The sequence below is a fragment of the Ruditapes philippinarum genome, unplaced genomic scaffold (genome assembly GCF_026571515.1).
Source record: "Ruditapes philippinarum isolate M1 unplaced genomic scaffold, ASM2657151v2 ctg1239_1_1_1_1, whole genome shotgun sequence".
NCBI classification, from domain to species: domain Eukaryota; kingdom Metazoa; phylum Mollusca; class Bivalvia; order Venerida; family Veneridae; genus Ruditapes; species Ruditapes philippinarum.
Genome location: NW_026866030.1, coordinates 38,623 through 52,826, shown reverse-complemented (window position 1 = coordinate 52,826; position 14,204 = coordinate 38,623). Strand labels below are relative to the sequence as shown.

General features: G+C 36.0%; 1 protein-coding gene across 1 annotated transcript; it reads right to left on the bottom strand.

Annotated features, from left to right (window-relative positions):
• Positions 1–9,388: 9,388 nt before the first annotated feature.
• Positions 9,389–12,585, bottom strand: LOC132731066 (uncharacterized). The gene is made up of 4 exons (XM_060717176.1): positions 12,323–12,585; positions 11,788–11,958; positions 10,099–10,212; positions 9,389–9,791 (listed from the first exon to the last, which is right to left on the bottom strand). Exons 1-4 carry the CDS (start codon positions 12,450–12,452, stop codon positions 9,589–9,591), a joined length of 618 nt encoding a protein of 205 aa, XP_060573159.1. The 5' UTR covers positions 12,453–12,585; the 3' UTR covers positions 9,389–9,588.
• Positions 12,586–14,204: the final 1,619 nt, after the last annotated feature.

Genomic DNA, 14,204 nt, shown 5'->3' with positions numbered 1-14,204 from the left:
ACTTTATTTCTTGACGAAATCACCGTGTGCTATTATTCCGCGCCCATAGGCGCGGAGCTATTTGTTTTTACTATTTTTTTGTCCATGGACCCGCTTTTTATCCATTAATCCCTTCGCTTTCTATTATGTTAAGTCATATATTGGTTTCCCCTTCGGTGATTCGCAGCATGATTCGCAAAATATAAACTTAGATTCGGTAATTAATTTTTACATTTGTATCTTCTACAGGAAATTACTTATTATTTTGTAGTACACAGTTGGCTATATATGTATTTTATTGCTGTACATGAATTCGAAAGCTATAAATAGATTTACCTTAACATCGTGTTAGTTCAAAAATCTTTTTATAGAAGTAGTTTAATTTAAGCGAGTCTGAAACTAAACGAAACAGTTGTATGGTCGCGCTATTGTAATAAACAACGAACTGGAGAATGTTGCAGGAAATGAAATGCAAACGTATTCAACAATAAATTGCACTCTTTATAAATTTATAAAAAAAAATTAAGTAGGCCATTTTTACGAATTGTTATATCATAGCATTATCATTTTTGAAATTGCTTTTTCTGAAGGTTCTTTCAGGTTAATTAATACCTCCTTCTTTACGGCCCTTATTGTACTTCTGACATTTTTTACAGTGAATATTTAAATCGACCCTGATTTCCCGATTTTTGTCGGTTTTATGTATGGTGGTTTGTATGGAATGTTGATTTGTCGAATATTGTGACATTTTAACAACAGAAACTTTCGTCTGCAGTTTTAACATGAGGTGTTATGGGTTTATTGATAGGAATGTAAACAGACTACCTCATTTCTCAAAAATCAGGTAACAGTCTTTCATTATACTGATAAATAATGTTTCACCATATCAACATACCATGCAAATTTATTTATGATTTTTAATGTACCACTATTTTTGTTAACGCGTAAACTTAATTCGGTAATTTATTTTAATTGTATCTTTACAGGAATTACTTAATTATTTAGTGCACATGGATAGTATGTATTCCATGTCTGTACATAATTCGATAGCTATAAATAATTTACCTTAGACATCGTATAATCAAAATATTTTTTATAATTTTTTTTAGCGAGTCTGAACTTAAACGAAACCAGTATTTCGTGTAGCGCTTTTTCTTATTTTTGTTCATGAAACAATGCATGTAATACGCTATATTTGTCCCGTTAGGCACTATTTTAATGTACTGTTGGTACATTTGTTACAATTCAAATAATAATAAAAAGACTTTAATATTTTGACTTCTGTTTTGTATCTTCCAAATAAATACATTCAATATTCTAATGTCTAGCAAGCCTGCCGCGAAAGTGTCTTTGTGCAACTAATGTATCATTCGTCATCCATTATCATTGATAAAAAATTCTGGTATAAATCAAAGATAACCAGCGAAAGTGAACTGGTTTACGCTGCTTTGCATCAATGCTTTTCTTGTTATATCATGACACATCATTTACCCCGAAACATGTAATAGACATTTTGAAAAATCGATGAAAGTTTTTGTTTTGGCTTATTTACATATGGATTCTTACATTTCTTAGCATGATTAGGTGTTGATATTTGTAGAAAATGAGTAGCATTATAGGTAAAAAGAAAATGGACATGCTTTGATATTTTTTATCATACAAAATTACTGACTACATAAGTGACATAAACAGAACAATATTGCACTACCGTCATGTCACATTACAAGTCTTGTAAGTCTTGTTTGTATTGGAATTACTTTCCTTACTAGGTAGCCATCAGTGAAAGCATATTTTAGTACTTAATCTAAATAGAAAATGACATGTGTGTAGGAATGATTTAATAAGGTATCTGTAATGAGCGCATTTTTTGCGCGGATCTTCTCAATTGCTGCATTTCAACAACATTTGTACTTGTTTCGATAACAAACTCCAAAAGGCATATTGTCGTTGCTAATGTGAGCTTAACTGTATTCCCTGAGGCTATCACCGTGTGTATTATTGCGATAATAACCCTATAAAAGACCCATCACCGTGGGTTGTGTGAGGTGTACTGTATTCCCTGACACTATCACAATCGCATTCATTTCGATAAGAACTTTTAAAAGATCTATCACCGTGGATTCTGTGAGCCTTACTTTAATATTTGAAAATATCACCGTGTGTCTTGTTTCGATAGGAAACATCGAAAAGGCTTATTACTGTGGGTTTTGTGAGCTTTACTGTATTCCCTGAGGCTATCACCGTGCGTTTTATTGCCATAAAATGTTTAAAAACCCTAGAAAATTTCTTTCACCGTTACTGTATATCCAGCGTCTAGCACAGAACCCTCTCCACTGTGGGTTGTGTGAACTCTAGGGAACTTTTTGAGTCTATCAAATTGGGTTTTATTGCTATAAACTCTCTAAAGGTCCGGTTTAAGACTAGGGGAAATACAGCCAAGCTGATCAAACCCGAAAATCAAGCCTCAGGGAATACAATCAAGCTGATGTGATCCAAACCCATGGCGATAGGCATTCATAGAACTGCTTTACGAAAAACCAAGTCTCCGGCTCTACCCTCAGGCAATACAGTCAAGCAGACCAAACATACGGTGATAGGCCTTTCTAGTAGTTCTGAACGGAAAACCAAGTCCGGTTCTAGCTTTAGGGACTATAGTCAAGCAGACACGGTGATAGGCCTCTCCAGAACTTCTTAACAAAACAACAAGTCCAGTTCTAGCCTCAGGGTATACATTCAAGCAGATCAAACACATGTTGAAATGCGTTATCAGGAAACCAAAACCGGTTCTAGCCTCAGGGAATACCGTCAAGCTGACCAAACACACGGCGATAGGCCTTTCTAGTCGTTCTTAACGTAAAACCAAGCCCGGTTCTTGCCTCAGGTAATACAGCCAAAACTCTAAAGGTCCGGTTTTAGAATAAGGGAATACAGCCAAGCTGATCAAACCCGAGGTGCTTAACCTTTTTAGTAGTTCTTAACGGAAAGCCATGTCCATTTCTAACCTCAGGGAATGCAGTCAAGCCCACCCAGCCTATGGTGATAGGCCTTTCTAGTAGTTCTTAACGCAAAACTAAGTCCGATTTTAGCCTCAGAAAATACTGTCAAGCTGAACAAACCCTTGGTGATAGGCATCTCTATTTTTTCCTAACAAAAACCAAGTCCGGATCTTGCCACAGGTAATACAGTCAAGATGACCAAACCCACGGTGATAGGCCTGTCTAGTAGTTCTTAACGGAAAGTCATGTCCATTTCTAGCTTCAGGGAATACATTCAAGCTCAGAAAATCGACGGTGATGGGCCTTTCTAGTAGTTCTTAACAGAAAACAAAGTCCAATAGTAGCCTCTGAAAATACAGTTATCAGACCAAGCCAACGGCAATAGGCATCTTTAGTCCTTATTAACAAAAGAACCAAGTCTGGTTCTATTCATAGGGAATAAAGCAAGGCAGAAGAAAGCCACGGTGATGGGCCTTTATAGTAGTTCGTACCGGAAAACCAAGTCCATATCAGGGAGTGCAGTCAAGTTCAACAAACAATCGGTAATAGAGCTTTCTAGTAGTTCTTACCGTAAAGTCAAGTCCAAATCTAGCCTCAAAGAATATAGTCAAGCTGATCTTACCAAGGTGATTTGCTTTTCTAGTAATTCAGTTCAAGTTTCTGCATCAGGGAATAAAGTCAATCTTACAAAACCTAAGATGACATGCCATTTTAGTAGTTCTTAACGGAAAAACCAAGTTCTGTTATAGCCTCAGGAAAACAGTCAAGCTGACCAAACCCACGGTGATAGGCCTTTCTTGTAGTTATTAACGGAAAACCAAGTACATATCTAGCCTCTTTGAGTACAGTCAAGCTAACTTAACCACGGTGATAGGCATCTCTACTACTTTGTAACAAAAAACCAAGTTCGGTTCTAGCCGGAGGGAATAATATGAAGCAGACTAATTCCAAGGTGAAAGGCCTTACTTAAAGTTCTTTACGGAAAACCAAGTCTGGTTCTCGCCTCAGGGAAGACAGTCAAGGTGATCAAACCTATGGCGATAGGCATTTCTAGTAGGTCTTATCGGAAATGCACGTCCGGTTCAAGCCTCATTGAATACAGTCAAGCTGACCAAACCCACGGTAAGAGGCCTTCCTAGAAGTTCTTACCAGATAGCCAAGTCCAAATCTAGCCTCAGGGAGTACAGTCAAGCTGACCAAACCACGGTGATAGACCTTTCTAGTAGTTCTTAACGGAAAACCAAGTCTGGTACTAGCCTTTTGGAATTAAGTAAGTCAATCTTACAAATCCCACGGTGACATGCTTTTCTAGTCGTTCTTTAGGGAAAACCAAGTCTGGTTATAGCCGCAGGGAATAGAGTCAAGCTGACCAAACCCATGGTGATAAGCATTTCTAGTAGTTCTTAACGCAAAACCAAGTCCGGCTCTTGCCTCAGGAAAAATATTCAAGCTGACCAAACCCTCGGTGATAGGCCTTTAAGAAGTGGTTAAAGGAAAACTAAGTCTGGTTCTAGCCTAAGGGAATACGGTAAAGTAGACCAAAGCCACGGTGATAGGCCTTACTAGTAGTTCTGATAAGAAAACCTCGTCCGGTTCTAGCCTGAAAGAATACAGTGAAGCTGATCATATCTACGTTGATAGGTCTTGCTGGTAGATCTTATCGGAAAACCAATTCAGATTTTGTTTGAGGGAAAACTGTCAAGGTGACCAAACCTACGGTGATATGATTTTGTAGTAGTTTTTATATAGAAATCCTAGTCAATATCTTGCCTCAAAAAATACAGTCTAGCTTACCAAACCCACGATGATAGGCTTTTCTAGTAGTTCTAAATGGAAAACCAAGTCCAGTTCTAATTAACCTAAAGGAATACAGTCAAGCTGATCAAATCCACGGCGAAAGGCCATTCTAGTGGTTATCTTTTGAAAACCAAGTCCGGGTCTAGCCTCTAGAAATACAGTCAAACTGACAAAACCAACAGTGATAGTCTTTTATAGTAAAGGCAAAAATATAAGGAATACAGTGAAGCAGACCAAACCCACGGTGATAGGCTTTCTTAGTAGCTCTTAACGGAAAACTAAGTCTGGATTTAGCCTCAGGGAATACAGTCAAGAAGACAAACCGATGGTGATAGGCATCTCAATTATTTCTTAAAAAACATGTCCGGTTCTAGCCTCAGGGAATATAGAGAAGCAGACCAAACGGACGGTCATAGGTATCTTTACTACTTCTCAAGAAGAAGAAGAAAAAATCCGTTTATAGCCTTAGAGAATAAAATGAAGCAAACCAAACCCACGTTGATAGGCCTTACACGTAATACTTAGCCCATAACCAAGTACTGTTTAAGCCTCAGAGAATATAGTCAAGCTGACCAAACCCACGGTGGTAAGCGTTTCTAGAAGTTATTACGGAAAACCATTCCAGATTATACGTTCAGGTAATAGAGTATAGCTGACTAAACCCACGACCCAAGTCAAATTCTAGCCTCTGGAAATACAGTCAAACAAACCCAGCCAGTCGTAGGCAACGTTTGTCCTAATATTCAAAAGAACCAAGTACGGTCGTAGTCTCAGGGAATACAGTCAAGCTGACCTAAACCACGACCTTTCTAGTAGTTCTTAACGGAAAGCCAAGTCTATTTCTTGCCTCATTGCATACAGTCAAGCTCATCAATGACACGGTGATAAGCCTAACTTATAGTTTATAAAGGAAAGTTAAGTTGTAACTCGAGGATTACCTTCAAGCAGATCAATCCAACAGTAATAGGCATTTCTACTATTTCTCAGGAATAAAAGGCCTTTTCAAAAATCAGGGATTACAGTAAAGCAGACCAAGCCCACGGTAATAGGCCTAAGTAATAGTTCGTAACGGACATTTAAGTCCGGTTCTAGCCTAATGAAATAGAGTCAAACTGACGTAAACTACAGTGAAAGACCTTTTTAATACTTCTAACACCAAGGAACACCAAGTCCTGTTCTAGTCTCTAAGAATACCGCCAAGCTGACCAAACCCACGGTGATATGCCTTTCTAGAAGTTCTAATTAGAAAACCAATTCAGGTTCTAGCATAAGGGAAAACAGTCAAGCTGACCAAACTTACGGTGATAGACTTTTCTAAAAAAAAACAGAATTCTAAACAGAATTCCAAGTCCATAATTAGCCATAATGAACACGGTCAAGTGATCAAACACACGGTGAAAGGCCTTACGAGTAGATTTCAATGTAAGGCCGGTTCTAGCCTCAGGGAAAATAGTCATGCAGAATGAATCCACGGTGATAGGCCTTTCTAGTATATCTTATTGGAAAACCAAGTCCTTTTATAGCCGCTGGAAATACAGTCAAACTAAACTGACCAAACTCACGGTGATAGTCCGTTCTAGTAGTTCTTAACGAAAAACAAAGTCCGGTTCTAGCATCAGGGATTACAGTCAGGCAGATCAAACGCACGGTGATAGGCATTTCTTTTACTAGACTATAGGGAATATTGTGTCGCAGACCAAACCCACTGTGATAGACCTTGCTAGAATTTAATAACGGAAAATCTGATCCGGTTATAACCTCTGGAAAAACAATCAAACTGACCAAACCCACGGTGATAGGCCTTTAAAAGTTCTTAACGGCAACCAGTCTCGGTTCTAGCTAATGAAATACAGGGAACTGAGTAAACTAAGTGAAAGGCCTTTTTTATTTCCCCTTAACGGAAACAAATTGTTTTAGCTCAAATGTTAGCCAAGCTTGATCAAAACACACAATTTATTATTCCTTTTCTGTTTCTTTATTGAATAAGCCAATTCATTCTACAAGGATAACTGTGAATGACCAAATTCGTCTAAGGCTTTCAAAGAAACGAATTTTTAACAGAATTCAAGTATAATTCCTATCAATGACACGCAACAATAATTAAAATTTGAGTAATTTATAGGCGGTTCTGTCGGGCAAATTAGTAAAAGGAAAAATCCCGGTCCCAGACAAAAAAAGACATGCCGCTGGAAATCTCCTGACCACTACTGTGATTCAGGGATTTGGTCTTCATTTTTTGCAAAGAACACCCTCTATAGTTGTACAAAAACGAATCTGCATCAACATCAAACAAGTGGTGTTGAAAGGGTTGGCTCTTGAATATGGTGATTTGTCAGAGTACATTTATATAGACAAAGAACAAATCGTCGATCAAAAAAATGGCCATGTCATGCGGAAATCTCCTGGACATATAGTTTGGGTGAGGGATTTGGTATTCATTTTGTGCAAAGAAGATCCTCCACAGTTGTACAAAAACGAATCTGCATCAAAATCAAACAAATGGTGTCGAAATGGTTGGCTCTTGAATATGGTGTTTTTTTCAGTACTTTTATATAGATAAAGAAAAAATCGTCGGTGCCATGCCATACGGAAAAATACTGATCATATAGTTTGGGTTAGGGCTTTGGTCTTCTTTTGTGCAAAGAAGACCCTCCAAATCCAAAGGTGTACAAAAACGATTCTGCAACAAAATTAGACAAATAATGTAGAAACGGTACGCTCAAGAATATGTTGTTTTTACGAAAATTTATTTAGACAAAGAACAAGTCGCCGGTCCAAAAAATGGCCATGCAATGCGGAAAAATACTGAAAATATAGTTTGAGTTAAGGCTTTGGTATTCATTTTGTGCAAAGAAGAGCCATCAAAGTTGTACAAAATCGAATCTGCAACGGAATCAGAGAAACGGTGTTTAAACGGTTGGCTCTACAATATAGTGTTTTTAACGAAATATGTAAGACATTATATACCAAAAGAACTAATCGCCTATCCAAAAAAGCGACCATATTATGCGGGCCTCTTGCAATCACGTTAGCCAAATTGTTCAGCCTTATATCGCTGTGGGGAAGATTCTATAAACCATCACAATTTATTTTCTCATTCAAGTACAGAGCGTTCATTTTACAATTGCTTACTGTGAATGACGGCAATTCCTCACCTGTCTTGTGTCCATTTGACGGAATTCCTGTAAGAACTATCTCAAAAGCGCAGTTTTGACTAACACGAATTAATTTCATTCCTATCAATTTGTGATCGCAAAAACAATTAAAATGCCAATTTCAGGAGTGCCTTGTGTCCATTATATAACAAATCGCCGGTCAAAAAATAACCATGCCACTCGGAAATCTCCTGAACATATATGTTGAATTAGGGCTTTGGTTTTCATTTTGTACAAAGATGACCCTCCAAAGTTGTACAAAAAGGAATCTACAACAAAATCAAACAAATTATGTTGAAAGGGTTGGCTCTTGAATATTGTGTTTTTTCAGTACATTTATATAGACAAAGAACAAATCGCCGGTCCAAAATATGGGCATGCCACGCGGAAATTTCCTGGTTATAAATTTTGGGCTAGGGCTTTAATTTTTGTACAAAGAAGACCCTCCAAAGTTGTAAAAAACGAATCTTCAACAAAATCAAACAAATGGTGTTGAATCGGTAGGCTCTTGAATATGGTGTTTTTTCAGTACATTTATATAGACAAAAAACTAATCGCCGGTTCAAAAAATGGCAATGCCACGCGGAAATTTCCTGGGCTAAGGCTTTGATTTAATTTTGTACAAAGAAAACCCTCCAAAGATGAACAAAAACGAATCTGCAACAAAATCAAACACATGGTGTTGAAAGGGTTGGCTTTTGAATATGGTGTTTTTTCACAATAATAAGATAATGTGTCATGCGCAACACATGCACCTCTATCTCCTAGGTCAAGGCCACACCCAGAGGCCAACAATTAACATAATCCGTTATAGGGTATATTTTGTGTCCGGTCTATAACTTGTTCATAGATCAAGGGATTTTGTAAATATTTGGCACAAATGTTCACAATAATGATATGTTGTGTCATGTGCAATAACCAGTCGCCTACACTAAGGTCAATGCAAAGAATAATATATAGTCTGTTACAGGGTACATTATGAATTCGGTCTGACAAGGTCACACTTACAATTAAAAGATATCGTAGTTTGTGGTTTCGTATCCAGAGAATGACGTCAAAAGTATAAGAGATAAACTCTGTATATGATAATTGTTCCCTGCCTTTTGGAAGAGAAAAAGGGGGATGTAGAAATGGACTCCATTTGTCCCATCAACAAATTTTGAAATAACTTAGCTAAAATGTTCTTTTAGGCATATTAAGACAGCCTGTCTTACGCAACTGTTAGATGACTTTGAACTAAAGGTTCTGAGCCATACCTCAATCTTTTTAAAGTCCGTGATTCTACTCAGGTGTCCGTTCGTGCCTGAACTAATGCACAGAAGGGCCCCAGAGGTCTTTTCCAACCAGTTAAGCTCGAACGTCGCCATATGGCATATTCTGTCTCGGTTTGACGTAAAACCAAATCAATAAATCAATCATATTCTTAAAAAAACAACAAAAAACCAAAACAACAACAATGAAAACAATGTGAAAGGTATATTTATTACGTTCACATATAACAATCTTTCTAAACCAATCTAAACATTTATGTCACATTATTCTATTTTAGTATAACATTAAGGCCTATCATATTTTGATGTCTATATATTGCAAATACGCTCAATTTTATCAGTATCTCAGTTTCTATAGTCCTTATGTAACTTTAATGTTCGTAACACAATTTAACTTATTTCAACATTGTCCTGATTTTTATGGAACAATGCATTATCAAATCCAAGTGAAGGAGATGCAAAATTACATCGGGGTTTCTTGAATGGCCATGATTTTATGATGTACACGACGCTGCCAATGGTGAATAATAAGCCAATAACGCCTATAATGATGCCAGCTATCTGTCCCCCAGTCAAACCAGTGTCGTCTGCAGCTGAAATCACAATCGAATTGATCGGTCTGTCAATGCCTATACAATTGCATTTGAAAACCATCTAAATAAGTTGAAAAAGGGTTTTTATTAAGAATAATTAAGAGAATTTTGAACATCGTTGACTTGCATAAAACTTCAAAAAGTCCCAATAAGGTAAGATTTAAAGTAAACCATTCTAATCTCATTTGTGAGATATGGACTTTTCAAATATCAAATGATCACACTACAAAAAGGGAAACAATTAAAACGCTTGATTACATCTATAAGAGTTAAAACAGTAATAATGTTATCATGAATATAGAGAAACCTAGGTCCGCTTTGATACTATGGTGAGTATGTTGCAATTTAAACTGTGTTGTCAGTGTTGATAATAAAGTTGAATTTTCAGCTTGACTTGTACTTGACAGGACAAGAGCGATATCTGCAATACATAGGATAATTTTACGAAAGAGGAAATGAATAAATTGTACAAAAGAAATCATTTAAAATATTATAACAAACATTATATAAAACAACAACAACAAAAACACGAAAAAACAAAAACACAAAGAAACACGTAATACTATAAAGATTACGAAACTTAGTTTTTATTTTGACATTTTCGGTGTACATCACATTAAAGCCTGTTATAATGGTCGATATTCTGTTTGATTGATTGGTTTATTCGCTATGTATATTTAAACACGTACGGAAATTTCCCCTTGGAATCTCGGATCATTTAACTAGCGTAACGTATACAGAATCCCGTAGTACGTATTTACCGTCCTGTTATATAATTAAGGTATCTAGGCCATTCCGTTTTTTTACCGTTATCTGATATCCCCTTTATCATATCAATCATAGAACAAATGTCATTATATTACTAACTCATGTTCTGCATTTATATATACATGAATATGTATATGAAATAAACACATTTTTGACATATCTGAACTTTTATTTATGGCGTATATGATGACGTCATTTGTGCCTATTCGGCATACAGGAAAAGTGAGTGTTTACTAAAAGTCTTATTTATTGTAATTTAAGAATGAAGAATTTGATATGATATGTTTTTCTGCATAAATTTTATTACTTGCGCTCAATCTATTCATTATAATAAATACACCTAGTATTTTTATTTATAATATTCATCTTGTGTTCATCATTGTATGTTCATAGAATTATGCCTCCTAACATTTTTGGTAGACATATTGTTTTTGCCTTCGCCGCCTGTCCGTTCGTCCGCATTCAGCTTGTTCGACTTTCACAGCTCAAACTTCTGCCTGGATTTCATTGAAACTTCAGTATCATCCCTAGTTGTGCATATCGCTGGAACATTCCGCTCCGCTGCACAAAGGCCACCAGAGCTATGATTAGAAAATATTGTCCGGCTTTCACAGGTTGAACGGCATGTAAGTGATCAGTACTATCCATTCCTAGTTGTGCATATCGTCGGTATGTTCCACTCCGCTGAACAAAATGGCTGCCAGAGCTATATAAAGAAAAACATTGTTTGGCTTTCATGGGCTGAGCTGCACGTGGGATTTCAACGAAACTACTCAGGAGTGATCAATACAATTGCTAGTTGTGCATGTCACCGGCACGTTACGCTTTTCTGTACAAATTGGCCGCCAGAGCTATAAATTAAATATAAATATTTTGTCTGCTTTCACAGGTCAAACTGCTGGTAGAATTTCAATGAAACTTCACAGAAGTGATCAGTATCATCCTTAGTTGTGTATGTCGCTGGCATATTCCGCTTTTCTGCACAAAATGGCTGTCAGAGCTTTAAATAGAAAAAATATGGCCGTCTTTCAAAGATCAAAGTGCTGGCGGAATTTTGACCAAACTTCACAGAAGTGATCAGAGCCATAGTTTTGTTACCTTGTTTTGGAGACATAGGTTTTTGGGACAAAAAACCTTTCTAGTTTATCATATTCTTTACGTTGATTACATTCTTTGCCATGTGATAATGACGTAATGAGAGATACTGAAATTTGAATTATAATATTACCTGCAGGTCCTTTACAAATATAAAAATGTTTATCCATACAGGACCCTACTCGCCACTGGAGTGTATTTAGCACCATATACACACAGCCCTGTCTTCTGTTATTGTCATCCTTGTCAAAGTTAGAGTAAGCAACTTTGCTACCATCTGTCCACATTATTCCTGGCTCATCCCCTAAATTGTTCAAAATACTCCATTTAAAAATGATCAAAATTCTTACAAAAAGATCCCTTGGGAGAAATGAACAGAACTTAAAAATACGCGAAAATAGGCAGACTATGTTTGATCAAGACTATTGGAAAATATCTCATTCTTAATGCAACGAATGTAGCACTTCAACACAAAAAGTGCTGTAAACAACGATCTGAAGGACCAGAAAAAATACTACAAGACTTGAATTAAGACAACACTAACACAATATTTCTGATGTTTAAAAATATAACATTTCACAGTTTAAATGTCAACTCAGTAAGGAACATCATATGTTTTCAAAACACTTTACCAAGCAGAGTATGAAATATGACAACGAACATTATACCTGTAAGCAATGAAAGACAAATCCAAAAATAAGGGTAGTGTCCGTGATATCTTTCCGATGAATATCTTTGTAATATTCGTGTCGTTATGTTGTACTCTTCGTCTGCGCTATGTATACTTGCAAGAGCCATGCCGTATTCGGAACATTTTGTGTAAGGAAAGCTGGTTAAATCTAAAACAGTTGCAAAGCAGTAGTTTTTGTAGAGTATCCAAGATTTGTCTCGACATGTGTACGTATACGTAAATTATGGGACTTAAAATTGATTAACAAACTTCATGCCCGTTTTGGAAATTGTAGAGGAAATGTTTCCGTATACTTACCAAAACATGAACCGAAAATGTGCTTATTGAATTTTACAAGACACTTTTATTTTTGATACTACTTTTAATATAAATATATACATGTGTTTATCATTTATTTTAAATTTAGTTTGATGGCATAACACAAATTATTTCCTTTGTAGAAAAAGTATCGCTTTAAGTATCTCCGACATATAATCTTTCAAAACATTTTTAAAAAATGAAGTGTAAAACAAACTTTCATTATGATACTATATGATAATAAATTCTATTTTGTTAAATAATTGTAATTAATAACCATTCATTGTGTCTTTTATGCAAAAAATATCCCCAAATATTTTCGAATTACACAAATCTCTCACAGCAGCAAAAAGACCTCTCGCATGCTTCTTTTTAAAGAAGCAAACTTGTTAATATATCATGCAGTTTGTGCAGACTTACATTTTTGTTTTGCCTGTATTTCTAAAGAAAGTAGTTGTGAATGTGAAAGTATTAAAATTGTTACTGTAGCAAAATTTTGACTTTCATACAAATTACTAAATCATTAACACCGTTCGTGATTGGCAAAAATTAACAGAAGAAAACGTTAGTTCAGGTTAATGATAATGGAAATAAAAATAATAAAAAAAATAAATAAAAAGCTTTACAAAATAAAAGCATTTCTAGGGCTTTATGGGCCTTTATGAAAGATTTTTGCGCGTTAGAAACAATATTTGTACATATGATTTACTTAAATGGCACCCAATGTAGTATAAAGTGTGGCGCACATTTTTACCCATTTTCCGAGGAATTCAGTACACACAAGATTTCAAACTAGTTCTGTTCCTTCTCGTTGTTTGAAATAAATATATATAATTAATCTTATAGATTTACTATTGCTAAAGTATTGAAATAATGAATTGATGTTTTGACATATTTTCGTAAAGTTATATTAAGCGCACTGCTTTTAAATTGAAACGCCCCACGCTGTTTTTGTTGTAATTTATATGTAATAATTCACTTTAAAATGTAGCTTTTTTGTTGTTGTTTTAGTTGTTGTTGCGTTTTTTTACGGAAAGCGGATTAATTTTTCTCATAGATTAGCCTGGGTTCCAATCTGTCGATTTTTATGTGCTTCTTGTCGGCAAATTGACATATGAGCCGCGTCATGACAAAACCAACATAGTGGGTTTGCGACCAGCATGGCTCCTGACCAGCCTGCACCTCCGCGCAGTCTGATCAGGATCCATGCTGTTCGCTTACAAACCATATAACAAGTAGAGAAACTGAGAGCGAACAGCATGGATCCTGATCATGTCATGACGCGGCTCATATATTGATACTATCAAAACCAAAGATGTTGTGTTACCTATGACGATCGAGTATTAAATAGCGCGTAAGTTATGAATAAGCAAACAATATATCAACGCATGAATCACAGGCTACTTATACATATATATACGTATATCTCATATAGTTGTAGTATACTAAATAACTCCCCATCCGGATTGCAAATTACGTAATTACAGTTCGGATTCTAGATTTTTTTAAAGATTTAAAATGCATAATTAATACACCATGCAAATTGTGCAGACTGTGCAGAC

Excerpts from the sequence above, each read along its gene's own strand:
- LOC132731066 (XM_060717176.1), bottom strand. The coding sequence starts at position 12,452 with ATGGCTCTTGCAAGTATACATAGCGCAGACGAAGAGTACAACATAACG. Across the intron at positions 11,959-12,322 it reads TTGTCTTTCATTGCTTACAG|GGGATGAGCCAGGAATAATG; the intron begins GTATAATGTTCG and ends TGAACAATTTAG. Across the intron at positions 9,792-10,098 it reads TAGTATCAAAGCGGACCTAG|CTGCAGACGACACTGGTTTG; the intron begins GTTTCTCTATAT and ends TTGTGATTTCAG.